This window comes from Siphateles boraxobius, unplaced genomic scaffold (assembly GCF_051911475.1).
Source record: "Siphateles boraxobius isolate OS27281-9 unplaced genomic scaffold, OSU_SipBor_1 13, whole genome shotgun sequence".
Taxonomy (NCBI): Eukaryota; Metazoa; Chordata; class Actinopteri; order Cypriniformes; family Leuciscidae; genus Siphateles; species Siphateles boraxobius.
The window spans coordinates 7,105,618-7,133,324 of NW_027508733.1; the positions used below are offsets into that span (position 1 = coordinate 7,105,618).

A 27,707-nucleotide genomic window follows, 5' to 3' on the forward strand; every position below is an offset into this window, starting at 1 on the left:
AAAAAAAAAAAACACTCTGAGGCCTTTCTGTGACTATTGTGCAATTTGCTATTATTATAAAATATATGTTTTTGCATGATAGTTAAAGATGAATTTAAATGACATGCTTTGAAAACCATTTTAAGGTCACAGTTTATTGAGACAAATTAAATCCACATGCAAAACACTGTTTTGGCATTTACCTTTTGCATTAGATTTATTATTATTATTATTTACATACTGGAGTCACAGTGCAGAATATTTACTGTAACAGTATTATTATTAATAATTTATTTCATTTTGAATGTACTAGATAACAATGAGTGTTTGGTTAAAATGATGGCACCTCTGGCTGAAACTATTTGAAGTCCACTAGTCCTGTAGTTGTTGTTCTACACCATCCGTCATATGATACTGAAACACAGGAAGTGTTATTGACTACTTCACCCTGTGTGTGTCATTTCTCTGGGCCTGTCCCAATACACACACTTGCGTTTTTTGCTACTTGAACACTGGAACTTAAAACTAAAAATATACATACTGAAAGTGGTCAAATGATCCAAGACCCTACGTGTAGGAAAGAGTGGAGGAGAGAGAGTGAGTTGTTTGGTCTAAACGCTTTCTAAAACTAACAACCTATGTTAAATATTGGTATCTTTTATATTTTCACTGGGGATTCAAATGGTAAATTTTAAAGTAAAAGGCATATGTTGAATAAAATAGTATTACTCAAGTCCTAAAGCAGTGGAAGATTGCAAATAAATGAATTGATTTTCGAGCACTTTGAATGGGTGATATTTATCTGTAAGGGTCTGTGAAAATACTCTGAAATCAATACTTGTTTGTATGAATGCACAAATATGAAAAATGCACTGAAATATGTGCACTTATCCAGGTCACACATGTTAGGGTCTGAGTTTACAGCTGTGATGCTGTTTTAGCTGCTGTTCTTCATAAATACTCCAGATGACCAACATTGAGTAAACTCAATTGTCAGTTCATCTCTAGTAATGTCATGTTTATGTGGGAATATGATTTCTCCCTCTAGTGCTCAAATGATGTTATAGTTTCATTTCTGAGGGAGTTTACAGCTGCTTTCTCTGGGTTCCAGCAATAATTTCTCAAATAGGGGAGATCGGGCATTGTAACGTGGAGAGGGTTGTAACACCACCAGTTCCACCAATCAGGGACAAGCTCATAGTCACATGATCATTTCATTAGATCTTATATTAATGGTTGTCAAGGCTGTTAAGAGGCACATGCAGATTTTATAAAGAAAAAACTGATTTTGATAAGAATGCATTTTTTTTTTTTTACTAAAACTAAATTTGGTTAGTTCTTAATTTTTGCAGATAAAATCATATAGCATAGATTAAGGTGATTTAAGTGACTTTTAATGTGATACGGTTGTTGGTGTCAGTATTTTAGAAACTGCTGTTCTACTGAGATTTTCACGCGCACATCTCTAGTGTTAACAGAGAACGGTCAGAAAAAGATAAAATATCCAGTGAGCGTCAGTTCTGTGGGAGAAAATGCCTTGTTGATGCCAGAGGTCAGAGGAGAATGACTGGTTCAGCTGACAGATATACAACAGCAACTCAAATAAACACTCGATACAACCGAGGTGAAGAAGAGCATCTCTGAACACACAACACGTCAAACCCTGGAGCAGATGAGCAGCAGAAGACACACAAACTGACCATACAATTCACAGGCTCACCAATACTGGACAATAGTAGATTGGAAAAAACATTGCGTTGTCTGATGAGTCTTGATTTCTGCTGGGACATTCAGATGATGGGTCAGAGTTTGTCATAAATAACATGAAAGCATGGATCATCCTGACTTGTATCAGCGATTACGGCTGATGCTGGAGGATATTATCTTGGCACACTTTGGGCATCAGTTAAACGCTCAAATCTCCTCAAACTGGTTTCTTGAACATGACGGTGAGTTCACTAAACTCAAATGTCTTCTACAGTCTCCACATCTCAGTCTAATAGAGCAGCTTTGGGATGAGGAGGAACAGGAGATTCACATCATGGATGTTCAGCTGATAAATCTGCTGATGATATCATGACAATATGGACCGAAATCTCAGAGGAATGTTTACAGAAACTTGTTGAATCTGTGCCATGAAGAATTAAAGCATTTCTGAAGGCAAAAGGTTGTCAGACCCGATGAATAATAGCAGCCGGTGAGTGGATTTATTTCTGACAGGTAAAGCTATTATTGTTCAAGAGTCTTATTTTGGACACTAGATGGCGCTAGTTAATAGTAGGATGTCATGTTTTATTTGATTAAATTTAAGGGTCACGGTCTGTTAACCAACTGCAAATGAAAAAAAAAAAATGTATGTAGTCAAGTTGTTGAAAAATGTAATATTTGTTTATTGGATTTTGATTTAAATTAATTTTTACACTCTTTTTCTGATAAAGATTTCCATTACACGAGAGTAGATGTTAAAACTTCATGCTGATTTGTACTCGGCTTTCGCCAAGATAAGCACCAACTAAGACATAGCTTTACAGTAACCTATGCTTCTCCATCCATTTACGCTTCTTTCAATCTGGTGACGTGAATCTGCTTCTGGCTGGTGTTAATAGCTACAGTGTATTGCGCGTCAGCACACACAACGGCTGCAACCACAGTGCGGTCCCCCCATAACAACCCTCTGGATTGAGCGGAGTAGGGAACATCTCTAGGGTCTTCAAGTGGGCACCTTCCGTCCTCAGGGTTTCGTCGACTAGCCCACGACACCTCAAGAGGGCTCGACAGTGACTCTGGCGTCCCAGAGTCACCCCCCTCCGTCCCCCACTCAACTCAGCCCAGCTTACTGACCTCTACTTTCCTCTTGCTGCTGAGACCTAACCACAATCTCACAATCTCTCCGCAACCCAACCATACGCGCCAACCCGTTTGACTAAGGCTGTCGAGCCCCACTGGTGCGTTAATATGCAGTTTCAGTGGCAACGGTTCCGTATGGCATACCACCTACCGCAAAACACAATATCTGCCCAACCACCCGTCATTCACGCAATATACACAGGAACGTAATGACTGTAAATACTATACAACCTATACAAATAAACCAACAGACTCTTTAAGTTTTCTACAAAACCGTAGCATGGCGGCCTGTACACAGCCAGCTAGAATCTTTCCGTCTCAACCACAGCCAGTTGCTGCTCCTTTCTGCTGCTTCAGATAAGTTCTTTACTGTGCGACGCAACTCTTGGCCACTGAATCCGACGTCTCTGAGGAACCGGGTTGTAGAGTGTGCCACAAAACCTCGACAACCCACTTCCACTGGATAAACCTGGACTCTCCATCCTCGCTGTTCTGCTTCAGTGGCCAGATGAGCATACCGCAGTTTCTTCCTCTCATATGCCTCATCTACCGCATCCTCCCATGGCACTGTTAACTCTATCAGTTGAACAATGCGTGCTGATCCAGACCACAAAACAATATCTGGTCGTAGGTTAGTGGTGGCAATCTCAGGTGGAAAAATAAGCCGTTGATCAAGATCAGCCAGCATCTTCCAGTCCCTAGCAGCTTCCAGTTGTCCTGGGTGAGAATTGGTGTTAGCACCTTTTCTTGGTGGTTGCTCGCCTGGGCGGAGGAATATTGTCTTCTGCGTGTAATGTTTTGCTAGAACAGGCGGCAACTTATTGGTCATACTACGCTTGCCTTCCAATGCTAAAGCCAAACATCGCAATACTTGGTCATGGCGCCAAGTAAACCGACCTTGGCTAAGAGCCACCTTACATCCTGTCAAAATGTGCCTTAATGTGGCAGGTGATGAACACAAAGGACAAGAGGGATCCTCTCCAACCCAGAGGTTTAGGTTCTGTGGTAATGGGAGAACATCATATGTTGACCTAATAAGGAAACTGATCCTACTCTCTTCCATTGACCAAAGGTCTTGCCAGCCGATTTTGCGTTGTTCCACACTCTCCCATCTCATCCACTCTCCCTGCTTGGCCTGGGAAATGGCCTTTATACATCTCATCCTCTCCTCCTGCTTTCGCACCTCGTTGACTACCAGCTTCCTCCTTTGAGCTGGGCCTGCCTTATGCCATTTAGGAGGAGCTAAACTGAGCCCAAAACCCCCTCTTCCATGCTGTACCTGTCCCACGATATCCCCAATTTGAAGGTCAGCCTTTGCCTCTACTACAGATTTCTTTGCTGACCACTTTCTACCAGTTTTTACCACAGGGGCTGCCTCCCTTACACATCTGTCGCGTGACTCTGCTAAAGTCATTTCCAGTCTGACCTTGGCACACTTAAACTCCTCGGTTAAAGCAGAGACTGGCAGCTGCAATACTCCTTTACTATAAAGTCCCACTCTGCTGAGGCAGCGTGGAACTCCCAACCATTTCCTGATGTATGAACTTATTAACGCTTCCAGCTTATCCACTGTTGTCAAAGAAACCTCGTACACAGTCAGTGGCCACAGCAACCTTGGCAGTAGACCAAACTGAAAGCACCAGAGTTTTAGTTTGCCTGGTAGAGCACAGCTGTTTATGCTCTTCAACCCTTCCACTGCTTGTCGTCTAACTTCTCCCACTCGAACTGTGTCCTTTAGATCCCCATCGTACCATCTCCCTAGACTCTTCACTGGCTTCTGAGAAACTGTTGGTATTGCCTCACCATTAATGAAGAATGTTTTATCTACTACCTTGCCTTTAATTATTGAGATGCTCCTTGATTTAGAGGGCTTAAATTGCATTCGTGCCCATTCAATATTATCTGTTAACTTCCCCAATAACCGATTAGTGCAGGCTACCGTTGTAGTCATGGTTGTCATGTCATCCATGTATGCTCTGATTGGCGGTAGTCGCATCCCAGAAGCCAAGCGCTCTCCTCCTACTACCCATTTTGATGCCCTAATGATTACTTCCATTGCCATGCTAAAAGCCAGTGGAGAAATGGTGCATCCTGCCATTATTACAACCTCTAAGCATTGCCATGTAGTGCTGAATTCTGGAGTTGAGAAACTAAATTGCAAATCTCCAAAATAGGCTTTCACTAAATTTGTTATCGACATCGGTACCCTGAAAAAATCAAATGATGCCCAAAGAAGCTCATGTGGCACTGAACCATATGCATTAGCCAAATCCAGGAATGTCACGTGGAGCTCCTTCCTCTCCTTTTTAGCTGATTGAATTCGTTGCCAGATAACACTGATGTGTTCTAAGCATCCTGAGAATCCTGGAATGCCTGCTTTTTGAACTGAAGTGTCAATGAAGCCATTCTTTAATAGGTAGGTTGACAATCTCTGAGCAATAATGCTGAAGAAAATCTTGCCTTCAACGTTTAATAGTGAAATAGGGCGAAACTGACTGATGCTTGTAGCATCTTTTTCTTTGGGTATAAAGACTCCCCCTGCTCGGCGCCATGCTCTAGGTACAACCTGCTTTTCCCAAGCCACTTTTATCAATTTCCACAGAATTCGTAGAACTCCTGAAGCACTCTTGTACACTCTGTACGGAACTCCATTAGGCCCTGGAGATGATGAAGCCCTTGCCTTTCTCACAACCTGCTCTATCTCTTTCCACTTAGGTGCACAGACCTCCATTTGGTATTCTGGTGGATTGACAGGTGGGATGTCTGACGGAATAGACATAGGCTCATGCCTTTTTGCATCTGTATGCGTTTCCTCCAAATATCTCTCTAGCTCAACCCTAGATGCTTTTAAAGTGCCATTCTTCTCACTGGTGAATAACTTCTTTACGAATTTGAATGGATCTTATAGAAATTAGCCCTTGCACGCTCCTTTTTGTAGCGTTTCCGTAGGCGCTCAGCTCTGCGTAATGTTGCAAGCTTATCTTTTATGGCCCTTTGTAAGAGATTGAGTCCCTCCTTCTGACTTTGTTCCGCTCCTTTCCATTGCTTCCTCAGCTGTCTCCTTTCTCTAACTAACCCTTCAATTTTCTGCTGCCGTCTAGACAATCCAGGAGTAGTTTGTACTTTTTCCTTCCTTTTTTCTACACCAAACCTCTCACTTCCATATGCGTAAATGATGTCCCCAAATTTATCCAAGAAATAAAGTAAAGAAGAAACAATAAAGAAAAATAAAGAAATTATTAACAACCATCAGTCATTTGTATACATAAATAACATATTCAACAGTAGGCTACGTGTACTGTTCATACATATGCATTCTTAAAATGACAGTTAAACATTGACAGGATATGATCTTTAAAGAGAGAGATATCAAGAATAGCTTGATAACTTTTGTATATCAAATCTTGACTGCTTGATTTATTTTTGTCTCAAAATGTAACTATATTATCAGCCTGCTTCTTATAAGTTGTATATATAAGCATTTCCAACTTTATTTATTCAGTATTCTCATGTAGAGCAAAAATAGCAAATCTCAACTGCTCGAATTGTCACAAAATATAAACTATATTATCGCCCAGCTCTAATGTGATACATGTGACTATAAGGGAAAGAATATATTATAAACCTCATGATCATGATTTTCTGTAAAGCTGCCTTAAAACAAAGTGTATTGTGAAAAGCGAAAAACATTCAATTTGACTTGAACTGGCTATATAATATTGTATTCATCACACACTGAGAGAGTCGTTTATCTGTTAGATTCAGTGTTTAATAGTAAAGTCTGTTTTATTAAAGCTAAAGTCGGACTGTGAGTCTTCATATGAGCAGGAATGGAAAGAAAGCCCCTCAAACACACAGTAACGAACGACACCTCAGTGTGTGTGTCACACATCGACCACAAACATCCAGCAGAAGCTCACGCAGAACCTGTTCATCCAACAAATCAAACTGTTCTGAGCAGACGTGAATCACACCAGCTCAAACTGTCAGGAGATCCAGAGCACAGCAGGCTTTTATTTAACAGGCACACACCTTTATATATTTATGAAATGAGGAGGCAAAATCTTTCTTGTTTTTTTTTTTTTTGTGGATTTGTTATAGGGGACCTATTATGCAAAATTCACTTTTGCATGGTGTTTGGACATAAATGTGTGATGGCAGTGTGTGTACACAACCACCCTGCAGTGATAAAAATCCACCCACTCCTTTTTTTTAAATCCCCATAAATCATAAGCAGTGTCTCCCAAGGACTTGTTTTCAGAATGTGGCTTTTGTGACATCACTAAAGCCACAGGCCCCGCCCACGAGTGTTGACAGACACTGCCGTTCTAACATAGACCCGCCCTGATCGAGTTCACATTTATTTACTCTATTTATTTACTGGAGCGATAGGACTAACGTTATTGATCATGGCAGTAATGAAAGTGAGAGCGCGCACTTTATTACATTTCATAGGAGTTGTTTTACGGATACAGTTTACCAGTTTATTAAGCACGCCCTGAAAAGGTGTGTATATATTTGTTTACTGTTAGTTGTAAAGAGTGTTTTTTGTACTTCGCTGTGTAACGTTATGTTGATAATAATGAAAGGGAGAGGGAGAGAGTTTATGGATAATACTTTAATGCGGACGTCTTATTCAGTGTTTATTCAGCTCTTACAGTGATTTTCTAGAGTGAAATTGACACTTCATCTTTTGTGTGATGTACAATAAACTTCATTGAACTCATCAGTATATTTTTACAACATTCGGACGCGGTCCGCAACAACAGGCTTGTACTAATAGTGGATACAAGAAAGATGGAAAAACAAGTTATAACTAGGGGTGGGGGAAAAAATCGATTCTTAGATGCATCGCGATGCGGACGTGAACGATTCTGAATCGATTCACAAATGTCAAAAATCGATTTTCCAAAAAAAAAATTTATAATGACGGAATATTGACGGGACACAAAAGACGGAACTCTGCAGCGCGGAAGTCCAGTGCCCGGACCGTCTGTCTGTGGCATGTGCACATAACAGAGACGCGATGGCTGAGCGCGAAATCCAAACACCCTCCTCGTTAAAAGCTGACGTGTGGAAATATTTTGGTTTCTATGAAGTTGAAGGGGGAAAGGAGCTGGACAAGAGCCACACTAGTTGTAAGCTTTGTGGAATAAAACTAAAATATCTCGGCAACACGACAAATATGAGAAGCCATATGACACGTTTCCACCCAGAGGAGGAAAAACACTCGGCTGTACCAGAGCCGTTTCTCTATGGCTCTGGGCTGTATCGGTGTTCAGATGATTTCTGCTGCCTTGTCGAAAAATGCTACCCATGCGCGAATCGATCACAGATAATGTTGATTCATTCTCTATTGTTTCCATAATGGTGTAAATCTCACAATATTATGACATCGTTATTTCATTTTAATCAGGGTAAGTGTATGGGGAGCATATTTTGATATTTTAAATTAACTAGCAATTATCACATTTGATATAACAAGTAAAAATGATATATGAAATAAAATTATAATAAAATTCGAAGTTAAGAGTATAGTATAATGTACTGTTTTTATTTTTAAAACGTGTGAAAAGTAAAAATTATCATCAAATATTCATCTTTGACCTGTCAAAGTTTCCTACAAGTATCCACAGCAAGGATGCATAGATTTATGGGCGTGGTAAGCAGAAGAAAAATTAGTCTGTACATGCGCATAACCAGTAAGTAGCACATCTCAATGGGTAGCATGAATCGTCAGAACACCTGTTGTTGTTATATTATTAATTTACTACAAGTATGCTGCTAGTTCAGGCACACATTTATTTTCCTGTTGGTTCTTTGCAATGTTAATAAAATATATTGTACGTTAATTCTTTATGGGTCATTACTTTGTACTTTTAAAGCAAAGTATTTATATTCACACACACACACACACACACACACACACACACACACACACACACACACACACACACACACACACACACACACACACACACACACACACACACACACACACACACACAAATATTCAGATAATCGCTTTAGAATCGAATCGCAGGCCTCTGAATCGTAATCGAATCGAATCGTGAGGTGCCTAGAGATTCCCACCCCTAGTTATAACCGTAATTAAACTAGACTATACCTGTTCAGTCTCCATACAGCATATATTATCTGGCTCTGTGGGCATTATTGTCCGACTCCGGGTCGAAATGAACACGGCTACTGAGAGTTTGTTTTGATATTATCATTCCGTGAGATGAGATCGTCCTGACTGCGCGCGAGCTCGTGAGGCTCCGCCCTCTGGGCCGGCAGCAGCTGCTCATTTGCATTTAAAGGGATACACACTAAAACGGTGCGTTTTTCTGAGCCTCAAAAAGTGACAATTTAAACATGCTGTAAAAATTATCTGTTGGGTATTTTGAGCTACAACTTCACATACACACTCTGGGGACATCAGAGACTTATTTTACATCTTGTGAAAAGGGGCATAATAGGTCCCCTTTAAAAAGGAAAACATTGAGGCTTTCAAAAGTCAGATCATTTGTTAAAAGTCCTTGTACATTCTTAAAGAGAGAGTTTAATTAGTCAATCGCTGAATATCACGCTTCAAAAACCTTAAAACTAGTTTTAGAAAAGTTTTAAAGTTCTAAAGAGGAAACTACAGGTTTCCTGTGAAAGCGCCGGTCTGGTTCTTGAAGGTTGATCTTCTCGTGGCGATCGGTGCATACACCACATGATCCTCCTCTTTAGCATCCTGTCAAAAACACAATATATAACAATAAATACATGCATGTCCTTGAAATCAAGTTACAAAATGCAGATATAAAACCAGCCTCAATGTGTCACAAAGCTTCCATAGGCCTGTGTGTGAGAGACTTCCACGGTTTCCTTACTTTTTTTCCCCTTATGCTTTTTTAATGCTTGCAAAATAATACTTGCTATAAACATGTATTCCAGTACAAATGGCATATAGACAGAATTGAGTTGATTTGGGCTGTGTTTCCCAAAAGCATTGTAAAAATCCCAAAAGCACATACAGTTTAAAACTCTGAAGATTTGGTCTGTGATGTCATCGACTGACAGGAAATACTTCATCAGTCGCTCATTTTGAACACTGAAATATTAACTAATGTTGATCTGATGGTAGAATGAGTGTCGTGAGTATTATGGCATATGTTTCTCGTATTGAATGCTGATCTTTATACATATTTAATATGGTGGTGTTTTGTGTTTTTGTCTGTATGATGATCTCTCACACACTGACGCACTCACTGCTGAAATGATACACAGACATGAATTAGTAATAAATTATCTCACCGATTTCTGTGCTCTTCTTTTGTGGAACGTTGGCTCGACGTAGATGATTTCTTCTTCATGAGTCTCAACTGTTTCAATGATAATAAGATGTAATATAGTAAAAGGATTAAAACAACAAAACTCAATGTTGTTAACTACATCTGTTTCTTTACAGCATAATGTTATTAGGGCTGTTGGCCTCATTGATTGAGCTTATGCGCCTCTGTTTTTGAGTGAAAAATCCTGTGCTAGTAAAAAGAAAACAAGTTTGAATCCCATATTTTGTAATAAAATAGCATAAAGAGAAAATTATAAACACATTTTTAGAGGCTGGTCATTTTTTAACAGGAACACCATACGTGTAACAAGTACAAAAAGTATCAAATGTTTGGGGGGGACGTTGTTATACAGTATCTTGTGTGAGCAAAGTCAGTTTTTAGTCCAATGTGATAACATTAACATTCTCAGGAAAAAGAAAATCTTCTTCAGGTCAAAATGACCACAACTCAACATGAGGATTAAAAGGAACTACATTATAGTATATTATCATTTGATATAACACTTATTACTTTTACAAATTCAATAGCGTTTATAATTTAACTTGCCTTTTTGATCAGTTTTTCTACATTTCCTGCAGATGCAGAAGATCACGACGACTGTAAACACAATCATCAGAGATCCAGCAGAGATCAACACTATCAGAGACACTGACACTGGAGGAACTGAAGGAGAGAGAGAAACAGTTATTACTGTCAGCTAGTGATCATCACAGAACATCACAGTTAGGAGTATTTTGCTGCTTATCATTTAAAAATATTTAAAAGTTTCTAGTTTATTACATTCTACTGTGGGTTACAGTAAAAATCAAATTGTGTGTGTTTTTATTTCAGGCTGAAAGGCAGCAAAGAGAGGTGATGATCTATGTGTAAATATGATGAACAATCGGAGGTATGTCGATGACACAACACTGAAAAAAGTAAGTTATGGAAGATATGGAACATCTGTTGAGGAAACTCAAGAGCAGAAAGTTGAATTATCAGACTAGAACTAAACATCAGGAAGAACAAGATCATGTCAACTCTTAAAACATTGATAAATTCGAGCTCAATGGAGAAGAAATTGAGATTGTTTAGAGTATAAAGCTTTTAGGTGCCCATGTGACCACTAAAACTCGAGAAATATGGCGGTGGGCAAGACGGCTATGAAGTCTTTAGACAAAATATTCAAAAGCAAAGACATGCTGATGAAGATGATACTAGTTCAGTCCCTCATATTCTTCTACATTTGCGTTTCCAGAAACAAGACTGAAGGAAGATTGACTTGTTCGAAACATGGAGCTGGAGAAGAATCCTGCGTGTGCCGTGAATGACAAGACGGAGTAACACGTCAATCATAGAGGAAATCAAACCAGAAACTCAAAGTACAAATGATGAAACTGCATTAGTTGTACTTTGGTCAAACGGTTTGAAAGGAAATATCACTGGAAAGATGATCATGATTGGGAAGATTGAGGATTAAAGGTGCAGAAGAAGACCTTCAGGACGGATGCTGGAGGATCTCATCAGACTAATGCAAAACCAAATCCTATATAATTCAATCAAGTCACAAAGACTCAAATCTGAGCTGATGGGACACAACAAGAACATAACTACATAAATAATCCAAGTAACAGAGATGTTTATGTTGAGTAAAAACAAAAGAAGGAACATAGTTCAACAATTAGAAATCAATATAATTTTTAAGCAATGAAATGCTGAACATTTGTTTTATCACCAATCATTGAAACCACCTCCAGTCTTTATAATCAGATCAGTAAATACACACATATATCATCAGTGCTGTGGTACCTGCACATGTGTGACAGAGTGTGTTGATGTCCAGATGTGTGGTCTGGTTGCTGATGGGATTGTTCAGCACACAGCTGTAGGTGTTTTTATCCTGATATTCCACCTCCAGAGGTAGAGAGAGACTGATGCTGAGATCACACACACTGATGCTGGACAATACAATCATTCCTGCGTACCAGGAGAGAGTCGCATCACACACATTCAACACTGATGAACACACCAGTGAACATGATGATGATGAAGATGATGAAGAAGAACAGTGTGAAGAGTTAGTGATGACAGGAACAGGCAGACAAGCTGAAAAAGATTGGAAACAGCAGAATAAATCATACTATTAAATGCCTGTACCAGAAAATGTAATCTTGTGTATCTGATTCACGGGTTCCTTTGCCCATATAATCTTTAAACTAATAAGGTTAAGTGTATTTGGTTTGCTGTCCGCAGTGGAGGGGCTCGAGGAAGCAGCTTCAACTCGAGCTTAGATAAACCCCCCAGTGGGACTACTAATGCTTGGATGATGAGTATGGTAGCAAGAATCCTATATTATGTCTGTGGAGTTGGGGAGGTGGAGGGACGCCAGGACAGCTGATGCCGGAGCGAGGTGACCAGCTGCTTATATGATCCGGCAGTTCATTGAAAGATTAGATGGGTTCACTCCTCCCGAAATTACGTTGTGAACTTCACTAATCATACATAATAGAGAGATTGTGTATCTTAGATTTTACTATTTTGAAACTGAAAAATAATATATTTAGGATAGGTCTACTTCAAACCGATTAACAAATAAAGGAAACCAATGCTAAACTCACAATAGACAGTGAGATTGAAACTCTTGCTCAGATTTCTGATGTTCTCTAGTTGATAAACTCCAGTATGTTCAGTTGTGGTGTTTGTGATGATCAGAGATCCAGTTTGATGATCCAGCTTCAGTCTGTCTCTGAATCTCCCATCAGGATCATCATCAAATACAGTGGCTCTGTCGGCCATTACATCTGTTTCAGCTATTAAAGTGTTTTCAGTTCCAAACCTCCACAGAATCAGATCATCATCCATCATTTCAGTAAGATCAGAGTTTAGAGAGACTGAATCTCCCTCCATCACTGACACTGACTTCACTGCATCTGTACCAGCAAACACTCCTGGAGAACACACAGACGTAAACAATTTTACACACAAACAAAAAAACTCACAGTCTTTGCCATTTGCAATCAGATTCTGATGGTGCCAAAATGTTTGCTAACTGATTTTGCTAAACACAAAAAACATCTATAACAATTTTTTTAATAATGTTCTACATTGAGACTGTAAAACTATATTATCTTCAAATACCTTAATGTGATATCCACATGTCATTTTTCTATTAATTTAGTGAGCTTATTAATAAACTGACTGAATCTGTCCATTATGTGATCAGTAATGCCTGAATCCAAAATATCATAAATCCAACTTATTTCTTTGAAAATAAACCAAAGCATGAACTAAATCAGTAAAAACGCTGCTTCAAAAATGCATTAAAAATACATTTGTAACTCACCATCCAGACGCCACAAACACAAGCTGAACAAAACAACATGAACCATTTTCTCTGCTCACTGTAACATTATAATGGAAATCTCAGAAAGCTGTCTGTCTTGAACTGTGAAATTAATCTAGTGTGTGTGTGTGTGTGTGTGTGTGTGTGTGTGTGTGTGTGTGTGTGTGTGTGTGTGTGTGTGTGTGTGTGTGTGTGTGTGTGTGTGTGTGTGTGTATCCTCCCCCAACAGGACTCGACCACCCTTCACTGACCACACACTGGATTTCACTTTAAAAGAACACAACAACAGCCTTTGTCCAAGAATCACTGTAAAGTGGCAGAAAACATGCTATACCACAGGAAGTTTACATGATTTCGGCGTGTTTTTTTTTTTTTTAGTATTTTTTTATTCCCTCTCTCTCTCTCTGGGTAGAAAGAATTATGGATGTAAATATAACTTAACATGTGATGTGTTAAATATTTAAGTGTCTATAAGTGATGAATGATGAGTCCGAAAAATGTGTTACCTGTGACTCTAATTTGACTTTTTCTGAAACATTGGTATATTTTATTATTTTATCAGTATCAGTTTTCGTGAAAAAGGAAGTCTGATGGTGAGGTTCTTATTAACAGGAGAGGAAATAAAGACAGTCTTCTTTGCCCACAAACATCTGACACACACAATGTGCCTAACAATAATACACACATATTTTCTATCCGTCAGGTCAATCTATTTTTTCTTTTTTAAATAAATGAGACCGCATATAAGTTTCACTTAGACTCAGTTGCTGATGTCACATTCGGTGAATCGTGTTCTTTCTCTGCCCTAGAAAAATAAATGCGCTGTGGTTTTCTGTGGAGCTGTGGTTAAACATATATGTTCGAATGCAACCATAGTGGGGGGCTTAAAATCTTGTTTACCTTGAAAATAATCCTTCTATTTTCATTTTGACACATTCAATCCTAATCTAATCAATCAATTGCAAATCAGTCTTTCTCGATGAACCTGTCGTGAGGTGTGTAGCAAATGCATAAATGTAAAAAATGCATGAATTGAAATGGTGTAGCCTACCTTATGTGATGTAAGTTGCTTTAGACAAATGTCTCATGCATCATCACACACATTAACAGGATAAAGTTAGGCTACTCCATGAATTGAGTCCTAACATCCTAAGTACATGGTTAATATTAGCCTACTCAGTACTTATTTTAATAAGTAGCCTACAATGTAACTACGTCACCTTAAAATAAAGTGTAACCAAACTGATAGCTCACCATCTAATATCCCAGACCTTAATATATAGCCTTGTTAGGAGATGATCAACGATATTTGCTAGTTTGACTGGTCATGATGTTTTGACTCAACAGTGACATCATACTTGGAACGAAGCCTTATACTGGGAACAGCGTCATCTGCTGGCTGCTAATGCATGTTTCGTCAACTGAGAAAGTTTCATGAAAGGATATCAAGCACTGAGCGCAATTTTAACTAAATTCCGTATGCATCTGTGGCGAGGGGGGCGTGGTCTCGCGAAGTCTGTAGCGAGAGACGAGTCAGCGAGCTGTGCGGTGAGTAAGTGGGTCAAGTGCAGATGATGAACACCTGTGTCTGATTGTAGTGATTGGCGTGGAGACCGCATATAAGCTGCCAGGAAGGAGAGAACGGGGAGAGACCTTGATGGTTGAAAAGAAGAGTTTTGTAGCTTTTATGTAAAGTTGTGAATGTTGCCACACGACAAGAAAGGAAAAGTGACAGGATCAAGACAGTGGTAGAAGCTGCAGAGGAGTTTTTAGGTATCCGAGATTTAAAAGCTGAAGATATACATAGTATGCTAAGTGCTAACAATGATGGAGGGTCTCAGAGTGTTATTTGAGCTTATAATGGTGTTCCATCTTTTGCAATGGAATGCTAGGAGTCTTATTGCAAATGGTCAAGAGTTTAAAAAGTTTGAAGTAGAGTCTGAAGATAGACCTGATATTATTTGCATTCAAGAGACTTGGCTACGGCCTCACCTTGACTTTAATTTACCTGGTTATGAGTCTGTTAGGTTTGATAGAGGTGAAAGTCAGGGTGGAGGATGTGCAACATTTGTAAGGGATGGGATACCATTTAGAAGAATAGAAACTGCAACAGAAATAGAATGTGTAATTATTGAAATTTATAAATCAGATGGGCAATTAGTAGTAATCAACGTATATAACCCTTGCAAATCATTAAATCTAGAAACCTTAGAGGAAATAAGGGGACAGAGAAATGGGAAAGAAATATGGTGCGGAGACTTCAATTCACATAATAGTCTGTGGGGAAGTAAACATACTGATAGTAATGGTGAAGCAGTGGAAGAATTGATGGATGTTAGACAACTAGTTTGTTTAAATAATGGAAATGGCACAAGAATTGACATACGTTCTAACAAATTGTCTTGTATTGATCTAACGCTTGTGTAGCGTGAGCGGTATGATTTTTAGTATAACTAAATCCAGATAGCTACGCCACCCTGGGAATTGCACCCAAGGAAATAAAAAAGGGACCCAGGTTCGGTGGTGCAGAGAAAAGACAGAGTCGCTTCATCCAATAAATTAATGGTTTTATTTGCAAGGAAAATGTCCCACTAGCACCATTTGTTCGTAATATAATTCACTGTTAAGTTTATTATAACAATACAAAACACATCAAATGCTAAAAGAACATTCCTCCAGACCTCGCTTATTTTTAAGCACTGAATCACATTAAGCCAAACATAAACCAAAAAAAAGAAAATGTACCGCCCCCACAAAATAAAACAGACAAAAAGAATATTTACTACAAAAAGAATGTAACTGCAAGGCTAAAGCTTACGTTAGGGGTGGCAAACTAGCTGTAAACAATTGTGCTCTCAACCATTTATGTGTGCACGGCAAACTACATATGAAGAGGTGCTCAAACCCGGGTGCTCCAAGCTCACAGCAAATGTGTTCACCCAGGTGACTAGCCTCCCCCTCGGCGCACTCAGCCTTGACTCGAAACCAAAAGGAAACAAAAAGAAAGTTTAGTAGGGAAGATACAAAAACAGAATAAGCACAATCACATCAGACACAAATATGATGATTGACCAGATCAGGGGGTGTACAGATGATGAATAATCTGTCCTACCTCATCGGCTGTGAGGACCCCAAAATACTCAGTGGATGACCGTTAGATAGACACTAATATAACACCACACGGCACTAAGGCCCAATCACACTGATCAGTCCAACTCCATTACAGAAATAGCAAAATAACCCAAACCATAAAATGAAATCAAAAACACACCACGACTATTAAAGTCATGAAAACCTAAGAAAACAATTATTCACGAAGGACAAAGGGAATAATCTAGTCTAAGAAAAACAGCACCACGACCTGAATTAAAGGTATTGTAGGTAGAAATCCACAAAAATACTTTGTCAAAATTTGTTTAAACTGTCTTTATATATCAATGCATAATTAAAATGTAAGTACTCTGGAAAAGAAATTATAAAAATCGAGTGTCTGTAGTCCTCTTAGGACTACAATAAACACAGCTCATTATTCCATTAACTCCCACCCCCTCCCTACTCGGCTCCTTCCAAAGCCACGCCCCCAAAACAAATGAACGCGCGATCCCGGCCATTCGCTCAGCTGGAAGAGTCGGACGTGTTTACCAGCTTTACCAGATGTAGTGACATCATGTCAGAATCACAAGTAATAAAATAACTAACTTTATCAGTATGAATATAAACAATTAACATGGCTGTTAGTACTCACTATCCAGCTCGCATAACGATACTTGTAAAGTTTAAAATATTTTACTAGCTCGTAACGGAATCAAACTCAATATAAGGCAAAGCTATAAATAGCTTCATTGATACACATTTGCCGTTACTATCAGTTACACTGTGATGAAGGTGAATTTGTAAGATTCATAACATAAGATTGTTTACAGATAAACTGAATTACATACACTCAAACACCTTCTCACAACTGCATTGCAGACCCAAGATAATATAACACACACAACATATATTGTATAGCACATACAGATACAACATAAATACATATGTAAACATATGTAGAGCATATAACAACAAACCAAACGTGAAAAAACGGAGTAGGTAGAGTTCACGGTGAAAATAGGAACACAGTTTAGGCAGAGGGTAAAGCTAGGTATAAAAATAGATCCCCTAAACTTTTTAACCTAAAGTTAGATTCGGCGAAATTAAATAAAACAGCTTTCGACTGCAGATAGGCCTATTGCTTATTTATCGTCTCAACCCTGGCTCACTAACAGTAACGTTATACTAGTCGACACCAAAGTTACACTGTCATAGCTAAGCCAGTACCGTTAGTTATGCTACGTAACGTTAGGTAGCTAATATTAGGTAGTTAGGTGTGCTAGTGATACATGCTTCATGAAAAAATAAATGCCATCAAAATGAAAACAGCAAGATTACCTGTCCAGCAGAAATAAAGCCATCATGGAGTCACTTTTCAGCCCCTTGAGATCACTCAGTAGTAGCCGACGCTGGAAAGCCACGCCGACTCTCTTATGATTTCTTTATTTATCCAAAGACTTTTTGTTCATAGCCTTTTCAAATACTGTCTTCCTTTTTTTAACTCGTTTGACTTCGCTGCCTCTATATGCAGGTAACGTTACTGAGAATTGTGACTGTTCTTTCTCTGCCATAATTGTTTGTTATTACTAGCTTCCGTTCCTTTTCAAACGGGTGCGCGCATTTGGGCTCCTCCTGTATCAGCAGAGGTGGTATCCATGGTAGCGAGGGAGAGTGACAGTCGGCCCAGCCAATCATTTCTTTCGTCCCGAATGGAATAATGAGCTGTGTTTATTACAGTCCTGAGAGAACTACAGACACTCGATTTTTATAATTTATTTTCCAGAGTACTTACATTTTAATTATGCATTGATATATAAAGACAGTTTGAAAAAAATTGGAAAAAAGTATTTTTGGGGATTTCTACCTACAATACCTTTAAATCACGTGGTACGCGGAAGACTGTAAAACAAAACATAACAATCAGACAAGGATCTACTCCAACCAACAAATACAAAATATTACTAAATCATACATACCACACGAGAATCACACACACATCACGGATCACACATCACGATGTCAGGATACACTCGCGACTGTTTCACTAAAACACACAATAACCCCCATTAAACTGGACTAACCCCATACAACCCACATCACAACAGATTGTGATCGCTGACATACCTCAAGCTTTCTATGAGTGCTCGACGCAACTCCCAGGGTACGCAGCCAAAACGGTTACAGCGATCCTTCAAAGATAAAAACAGTCTCAACACTTTAAAACCACACGAAACCGTGCATAACCTCCGTCGTTTACCTGGACTATAGTGAAACCGGAAGAGGGGCGGCGTGACAAAGCCTACATTCAAGGGCTTCCTGTTTGAACCTTTAAATACGCTGGCCCCGATTACCTCATCCCCCCATTCCCATATAAGGGCAATGACGCCAACAAAGGAAAGTGAAACTCCTCTACTGCTACACTTGTTTCTAATAATATGGCAACCTCTTGTGAATGGAAGGTAAAGGAAAGTACAACTATAGGGAGTGATCATTTTCCAATACTTTGCTCTATAAATGTTGAAATAGATCTTCAAGAAAGGCCTAATCACAAGAAGTGGGAGTTTGATAAAGCTGATTGGGAAAAATTTAAAGAAATTTGTTGTATTACAGCAGAGTCGATTTCAATGCAGGGAGATATTGAAGAATGTGCATCTGAAGTTACACATTTAATATTGAATGCAGCAGTTAAAAGTATACCATACAAGTCAGTTGGGGGGAAAGGAAAATGGTCCCATGGTGGAATGATACATGTACAAAAGCTATAAAAGAACGAAATAGGGCAATGAGAATGTTAAGAAATAACTTGAATCAAGATAATTTAATTAATTACCAGAGGAAAAAGGCTCAGGCACGAAGAGTAATTAAGAATAGTAAACATAATGCATGGAGGAGATATTGTTCTACTATAGGGAGGGAAGTTAAAATAGGAGAGGTGTGGTCAATGCTGAAGAAATTGAGTGGGAAAAAAGTGTATGCTAAAATACCAGTATTAGAGGGGGATGGAATATTAGCAATAACAGATAAAGAAAAGGCTAATATGCTGGGAAAGAAGTTCACTAGTGTGCATAGTGGTGATCATTTAGAAGATATCCATAGACTACATAAAGAGACGGTTATTAAAGAAAATAGAGATATGTTTATTAAAAAAGAAAGTGAGGAAAGTACTATGGATGCAGAAATTAGTTTGAATGAATTAGTGATGGTATTAAATGGTGTTAAGAATACTGCTTCAGGAGAAGATCAACTCAGTTATGTTATGTTCCAGAAGTTACCTGAAAAAGTGTTAAAGATAATATTGCACTTATTTAATAAGACATGGGAAGAAGGTAAAATGCCCAAAAGCTGGAAGAGTGCATTAATATTACCATTTAATAAACCAAGATACTAATAATGTTGGTAATTATAGACCTATCGCCCTAACATCACATCTATGCAAGTGGATGGAGAAGATACTAGTCCGAAGACTTAATTATACCCTTGAACACAGAGGATTAATAGCACCTTATCAAAGTGGGTTCAGAAAAGGGCGTTCCACAATGGATGCTGTTGTGAAAGTAAGCAACGAGATAGAGAAAACGTTTAAAATGAAAGAAATAATGAGTATTGTATTTTTTGATATTGAAAAAGCTTATGATTCCATGTGGAGAGAAGGGCTGTTAATTAAATTGAATAAAATGGGAATTAGAGGTAGGTTATATAACTGGGTCTTAGAATTTCTGTCAGAAAGAAGATTTTCTGATTAGAGTTAAAGTGGGATCAGAAGTATCTGAAGAATTTGAAATTGTTAATGGAATCCCACAAGGCCGACCGGCGGCGCTGCATGCGGTGGCTCTGAATCCACTTGTAAACAAGGAGGAAAGAGCCACATATGGAAATATTTTCGATTAGACTAATGTCACGTTGCCATAAGGGGCCGTTCACATAGCACGTTTTTTGCGCGTGCAAATTCATTATTTCAAATGCGGCCGGCGCGCTCTTTTTCCCAAGCGCGCCTCTGTTCATGGTTGCATAGCAACGACAGACGCCAAGGGAGAGCAAGCGCTTGTGGAAAGGAGAAAGCGGTACGAACTGCGCTCTCCATGAGGACGAGGAAGTATCATCTACTGCTCATAGTCCTGATAGTTAACGTTAAATCATATTTAATTGTTCAGATGAGTCTACTAAACTTGTTGGTGTCCTTCAGAAATCATTCTAATATGATATGTGATGCTCTTTTCTTTTTTTTTCAAAGATCCTTTGATTAATAAAAAGTTAAAAAGAACATCATGTAATAATATTTCACAATATTAGGCTACTGTTTTTTCTGTTTTTTTAATTAAATAAATGCAGGCTAGATGAGCATAAGACTTCTTGCAAAAACAAAAAATACCCCCACAATCATTCAATTACCAAAGAGCCTTAGAGATCTTCAATAAAAAGCCCAGAAAAATTAAGTGCTCACAGATTGGGTGTGGCCTTTCCCATTAACATAAAATTTTCAATAAATTGTAAATAATCTTTTTCTGGGTTGTGCTGTTTCATTTTTCCCCTAAACAATTTCTACCAAGCTGAAAATGAACACAAAAGAAAAACATGAATAATCCTGTCTAAAATTATAAAATTAAGGTTTCTGTTTGTGACTGCAGTTCAAGATACGTGCTGCAATAATCATGCCTTGATTCAGTTGATGGTATGTCATATTTGTTTTTCTTAAAATGTCCATTTCTATCCACAAAACTTGCCAGAAGTCATGGTTTAAGGGTTTAAAAAAAAAAAAAAAACTCTTCCAGGGTGCATGCCCCCGGACCCCGCCACGCGCGGCTTGGTAACAACCTCGGGCACGTAACAGCACCGCTGCTGGAAAAAATTCTAGGGGAAACACTGGAATATATATACCAACAATGAATGTAAGTATTGGGAAAAGATTACCTAATCAGGCTTTGGTATATACAGCAGAGATGATGGCGATTATTGTAGGACTGCAGAGGGTTGAGGAAGTAAAACCAGACAGAGTGGTGTGTTGTGTTGATTCTGTAGCAGCCCTTTACAGTATTCAAAACATGAAATCTGATAGAGAAGATTTAATGCTCGAAATACAACAAAGTTTATTTAGATTACAGAGACTACTGATAGACGTGAGATTCTGCTGGGTACCTGCCCATGTAGGTATAAAAGGGAATGAGGGAGCAGATAAAATAGCTAAAAAATCAACCAGGACGAACGATGTCATAAATATACCCATTGGAAAAGGAGAAGCTAAGGCGATAATCAAAAAAGAAATAATGAAGAAATGGCAGGATAGGTGGGATATGGATAAAGGTGGAAGGAAATATTATAGCTTGCAAAAATCTACTAATACTCAGGGGGTGAATAGAAGTAACAGAAGAGAGGAGAGCGTTTTAACCACCCAGATAGCATGGTAACATTGATTCAATGATGAGTTTTGATCCAAACCATCATTTTGGTTGACATCAAAATTTCAATGTTTAAAGTGTGTTGGATCAGCATTGAAATTTTGATGAAAGGGAACAGAACAGATGGGTGAAGACAGTGACATTGAACTAACAGTGAGTCTTAGTTTATGAGCACAAGATCTTGCAGGCATGTATCTGTGCAAAACACTACTGGGTGTTTCCCAATCAGTGGGGCGTTTCAGTTTATGATAAGTACTTTCAATGGTGTTACCTCTGTAAGGTAACGGCAAGGAGTCGGAAGCTTGTACCTTACAGGACTCCTCGGGTGAGTCCTGTGCAGGGAGCTATTTTGCGTGTGTCAGCGGCTCCAGTAACTCTGAGGCAGGTGCGTCCAGCTGTCCTTGCGGAGCCTCAGATTGACACCTGTGTGAAGGGTATGGAAGAGGATGCTGTCGTTGACAGCCGTGGTCTTCCTGTTGTGTTTGCAGGTTGAGGGTGCTGTCCTCCATGGCTTCTCCAAAGGGCTTGGCTGGTACCTGGGTTGTTGCCATGGTGACAGTTCTGTGCTGGTCCTGGGCATGCTCAGTCCAGCTGCACTGAATCTGGTTCGAACCTCAGTGTCTAGCTGGTCTGTAAGGCTTTGGGCACAGGTCCGCTCCTTGTGGGACGCTGTGATCTATTATGTGAGGTTGTTTACCTTCTGTTTTATACCCATAAGGTGGGGTAAGGAGATGAGAATCTTGATCACCCCGGTGTGGCTGTAACTCTGGCTTGGGTCATGGGTCGTTTGTCCTCTTCTCTCATGGTGCAGTTCCGTTGGCTCCGGTGCCGTCGGATGTCAGCAGCCATGGGTGGAACAGTGTTCCTCGCGATGGCTTGTCAGTCTTTTCGTTCTCCTAACCGGTTAAGGTCAGGTTAAGCAGAGGATCTGCAACATTTTGGCACACCTGTGGTGAGAGACTAATGCATGACCCTAGAAAGTTCAGAGCCACGGTTTAATGGGTTCGCTAGATATGTAGCATAAAGCTAGGTATTTCATGTGTAGCTAGCTAGTGAAGTGTGTATTGTATCCTTATCATCTTAGCTGTGAATGTTAGGAGGCTAAGACTTGTGTGGTTCCGAGAGTATTTCCTGGAAAGGGCATAGCCGAGATGAAATAAATGACTTAAGATGGTTCTTATGACTAAAATATTTCTCTGGACTTAACTGGTGGTTCACTACGGCTTGACGAAGTGAAGAATAGGAGGAAAAAGGACAGCTTTCCTATTCAAATTATGCTTATTATCAATCCTCAGGACTATAGTTATGCCCTAGTAATCGTTGAAGTTACTTGTGTTGCAGGGTCATAAAAATTAGTGCACTTGTTGAAAATAAACAAAATCACAAATAAAGGTGTCTCTGGTTCCTTTCTGGGCCCTATGGGAAATGGAACCACATTTGAACAAGAGAAGAAATGGAAATAAATCATATACATGACAGTATAGACAAGTGAATAGCTGACTGCTATTATTATCGAAGTAAAATAAAAATAAAAAGGACTTAAGTAAGTGATCAAAACAGCCGGAATGATCTGAAATTGAGAGTAATCAATAGCACTAGTGACTAACCTTTAGATTTGCCTGGACCAACACTCCATAGTGGGTCACAGCTGTTGCGTGTTTAAGACCACACCGTGTGTGTCCCTCCAAAGGTTTAGTCAACATGCTGATGAAAATTCTCATAACTATAAGAATTCTTCTCTAGCTACACAGCTTACATGTAATTAAACTTGGGTTTAATTGACAGGGCATCTGCAAATTTAGCCTACAGCACTCAGCAATGACTATGCCTAAACTAGTGAAGGTGAAATTCAGCTGAGAAGAATTGAAAGTAAGGAAAGAGAAAAATTAGAAACCCTAAATGGGGTTAAAGAAAGTATTTTAGAATACTTTGCGCTGTATACATAAAAGCTGTAATTAAGGCTTCAAGTAAATGATGCTAACCGCTAACTGTAGAAGTTATTATGTAGCTTAGCCTAAGCTGGATTGATGCTAGGTTAGCTTAGTTTAGCCTAAGCTGGATGGACGCTAGGTTAAGTTAGCTTAGCCACCTAGGCTGGTTTGTTTACAAAATGACGTCACGAGTTAGCACTTCCTGTGACAAGCCGTTGTCATGGGAACCAGTGCATGTCAGAACAATTCAACAGTACCTGAAGAATGTCTACACATTTTACTGAGTTATGAATGTTTAAACGGTTTAAAAGGGGGCGCCTATACTTTAAGTCTTTCAAGAACTTGATGTTACATTCAGTAAAATGCTAATGTGTTTTGGCATTTGCTAATTTTACTTATGGAACTTATTCTATTTGTTTACAGAGTAAGGAAATAGATTTGCTGTAAGTCAAAGCTTGTCTAAGCCTATATAGTTACGTCCCTCTCATGCATAAATGCTGACTTTTCAGCGAGTGAACAGTTTTGATCACTAGGTAGCTCTCTGCTTGTGGATGCAGCTAAAAATTTAGGTGAATTACCTCAATCTAACAATAATTTGTAAGGCCTTTACATTGTAGAAAGGGGAGCATCACCCAGGTCTACGTATATATAACACTGTCCTGAGCTTTCTTTGTCAGAAACAGGTTTAGCAATACTGCAATTTGGATTTCTTTAACCAAAGCAGGATAGATATCGGTACAGTTTACAAGCTGCTGAGATGAGATTCCTTTGTCAAACAGACTTACGCTTTAATGCTGAACTTACTGATACCAGTTGGAAATCTAAGACTCTTTCACTTACAGTAGAGATGTCAATTCCCGCTATCGTTTTATCTGCATTTAGACAAGCCAGCAACCAGTGATCAAAATGCGTATCGCATGTTGTGTTCCAGTTGGACCGCAATGGTCAAGTGCACGCCTGTAGGTTAACAGTAGTTTAAAACTCAGGTGGTTTTCCTACACTATGGCGTCAAGGTATGCCCTATTTGGAGCTAGTGTTTCCTGTAACCCTTCATTGTCATGGAAACTAATGTGTTGCAGTGCCAATTCAACCAGCATGTAGCAAATGTTTGTTTCAAAAGAGTCGTGCATAGTCTGTTGGCAGGTGAGGCTTACACGTCCATTCAAGATTTTCTTTATATCAGTAAAATTCTACTTTTACTAATGCAGAGTCTTGCTGCTCTTTGAGCACACATTTTCATCTACTTTAAAAGTTTTATGTCCTATGTTGACCAGGGACTTTTTAGCAGAGTCTTGCATTGTTTTCATGCTGTGTGCCTTCTGGCTTTGCAGTTCAGAATCAATGGGGTCTTAGGAACCTTTTCTGGGGAGGCCTTCTGTGTTAGAGGCCTTCTGCATCAGGTCACGCATCGTTGAGTGGGCATTGCGTGGGGGCAGGTGAAAATATGGTGACTAACTGGTTTTGGAGGAAAAGTTTCTTGAAGCTGGTGTCCTCCTCCGTCACAGGTTCGTTGTAAGTTCCACAGAAAACTCGTTCGGAGTCGGTGGTGGTAGCACAGGCCCTTCTAGGTCTGTCCTGCTTGGTGTTTGGGCAGGGCCCAGCTGGGCTGGATGTGTCTAGATCAGACTGAGTCTGTCTCGGTGTGCCACACCGGCTGCAGGTGCAGACTGCAGGTGAAAATCAATGTCTCGTGGATTGGCAGGGATGTCTCTGACCTTTCACTTGAGATTATTGAGTGTCACTTCATGTGCCATTTCAGGGATTGTCTGAGTTACCTTTTCCTCCTGCAGCTGCAGGGGCTCTCAGGACACTGCCTGGTGAAGTGTTAAGCCGAGGGCTTTGGCTCCTCCCCCCCTTTGTGCAGGGCTGGGGAAGCTTACGCTGCTAATGTGAAGGTCAGCAGGGTCCATCTTTCTTGTGTGGTCCATTTGCAGTGGGTTGGACTGTTGCAGCTCTCTTTGGACCACATGGAGTGCGTCAATAATGTTACAGCATCGCTAAGTCAGTGTTCGGACTTCCCCTGCACATTGATGGCTTTAGCTCTCTTTGAGTTCAACCATTTCTTTAAGTTCTTTGAGTGAAACAGTTCTTTACCCGTCGGTTTGCAGGTGCTCAGAGCTGTCGTCCGCCTGAAAACTGATGATCTCTTTCAGTTGCTCTGCTCTGTCAGGGTCCTTGCATCTGTCCTGTGCCTTCTCCCGTTGAGCAGGGTTCGTTCTCTGTGGAGTCCTGTGGCTGGCAGCGTTAGTTCATTTACCTCCTGTTTGAGGCCTGCGGGAGCATGGTCAAGGAGAAGATAATGCTGGTCAGCTCTTGGTGGCTCAGGCTGGGTGTCAGACGTCTGCTTTCATTGTTGCCTAACTGTTCCTTCCTCTGCCGTGGCAGGTCGTTGCCTGCTTCAGGCTGAAGGATGTCCATGACACTGCTCTGCCGGGTCTTCAGGTGGTCCTGGTGGCAGGGCTGGGTGTCTGAGGCCTACTGGAACACTTGTGGGAACACGAGAGAGAAATGGCAAAGGCAAATGCAAGTTTCTACAGAGGTGGTGAGCTATCTGTGTGGGAGAATGGCTATGTGAAGCAGCTAAAATTTAGTGTTGGTGAGCACACACAACAAAAAAAAAAAAAGTTTTGAGTATCTTAGTTGACGTGCTTTAAGCTTACATGTCATAACCTATTACTCAAAAATGCTGATGGTTCTTCTCACATGTTGTGCTACGAGAGTAACAGATAGAGCAAAACCAAAATAAAACAATGGGATGAAACCAGAAAAGAAGAGGAAGAAAGGAGTGTTTTACCTATTTAGGTTTAGCTAGGAGACATAGGTAAACAGGAGTCACTTATGGGTTATGCTGCTGTTAGACTAAGCTACCAGGGACACATCAGACATCTCAAGGTCCAAAAGAAGAAGAAGAAACAATGGGAAGTGTTTCCAGTTCTGTCTGGGGCCTACTGTGCGTTTGTGTTTAGCCGTACTTCATGTACTTAGCTTGGTGCTGTAGGATTACAAATTTATTTAAATGTTTAATTTAGATTTCCAATACAATAGTATTTTATATTGAGAAAGTTTATAAATGATGAGACCAGGAAATCTCTGCAAATGGTAGGGGTTCCCAGCAGGATATTCCTGACTGTCCCATCTCATTACGAGAAGGCTAGGCTTTTCCTGTTCTCATTGTTTTACGGGGTGAAGAGTCATGCTGAGCAAGTTTGAACACCTGTTATTTTATTACTGAGACCATTTGTCTCATCTCAGTACGAGAAGTCTATGTCTTTCCTGTTCTCGTGTCTCGGAGTTCTCATCTCAGTACGAGAAGTCTATGTCTTTCCTGTTCTCGTGTCTCATGCTGAGCAGGTTCCACAATCTGTATACCTTATTTACATTTGCTTTGTTTTCAGAGAAGTCTCCACCTATATGCAATCCCTCCCCCTTGAAATGTATATAAACTACAATGTAAAGTTCCCTTAGTTAGACTTGATTGAGATGACTACAGCGACGAAATAAAGAACTTATACCTCAACAATCTCCTGGTCTGCAACTCTATCTTTTCTACACTTGAGAAGAAGAAGTTCACAACACTATCAAGCACTAATTGATATAATTTTAGCTAATCAATTGCATATTGAATCAAAATGTATTCTTATCAATTAAAATTAAAATTTAATATTTGTTAATACTTGCTTTAATTTCAACTGTAGCCTTAAATTAATTAAGTATACCCTTGTATTGCCCAATTGCAAATGAGTACCCATTAAGATTTATTTAAAAGTTCTTTTTAGTTCTAATTTTTTCCTTCATGAATTGT

The 27,707-nt window shown here is 39.5% G+C and overlaps 1 protein-coding gene and 1 long non-coding RNA gene across 2 annotated transcripts in view; one reads left to right on the forward strand and one right to left on the reverse strand.

Annotated features, from left to right (window-relative positions):
* LOC143735396 (uncharacterized) overlaps positions 1-27,707 on the forward strand; it is a 271,580-nt gene that overhangs the window by 92,634 nt on the left and 151,239 nt on the right. The gene's annotated exons all lie outside the window — the stretch shown is intronic.
* Positions 6,820-15,592, reverse strand: LOC143735270 (uncharacterized). Its single transcript, XM_077225389.1, has 6 exons — positions 15,497-15,592; positions 12,764-13,093; positions 11,955-12,251; positions 10,713-10,829; positions 10,129-10,196; positions 6,820-9,565 (listed from the first exon to the last, which is right to left on the reverse strand). The coding sequence occupies exons 2-6, from the start codon at positions 13,050-13,052 to the stop codon at positions 9,470-9,472; spliced, it is 867 nt and encodes a 288-aa protein (XP_077081504.1). The 5' UTR covers positions 13,053-13,093; positions 15,497-15,592; the 3' UTR covers positions 6,820-9,469.

Excerpts from the sequence above, each read along its gene's own strand:
- LOC143735270 (XM_077225389.1), bottom strand. The coding sequence starts at position 13,052 with ATGGAGGGAGATTCAGTCTCTCTAAACTCTGATCTTACTGAAATGATG. Across the intron at positions 10,830-11,954 it reads ACTCTGTCACACATGTGCAG|TTCCTCCAGTGTCAGTGTCT; the intron begins GTACCACAGCAC and ends TCTCTCCTTCAG. Across the intron at positions 10,197-10,712 it reads TAGAAAAACTGATCAAAAAG|TTGAGACTCATGAAGAAGAA; the intron begins GCAAGTTAAATT and ends TCATTGAAACAG.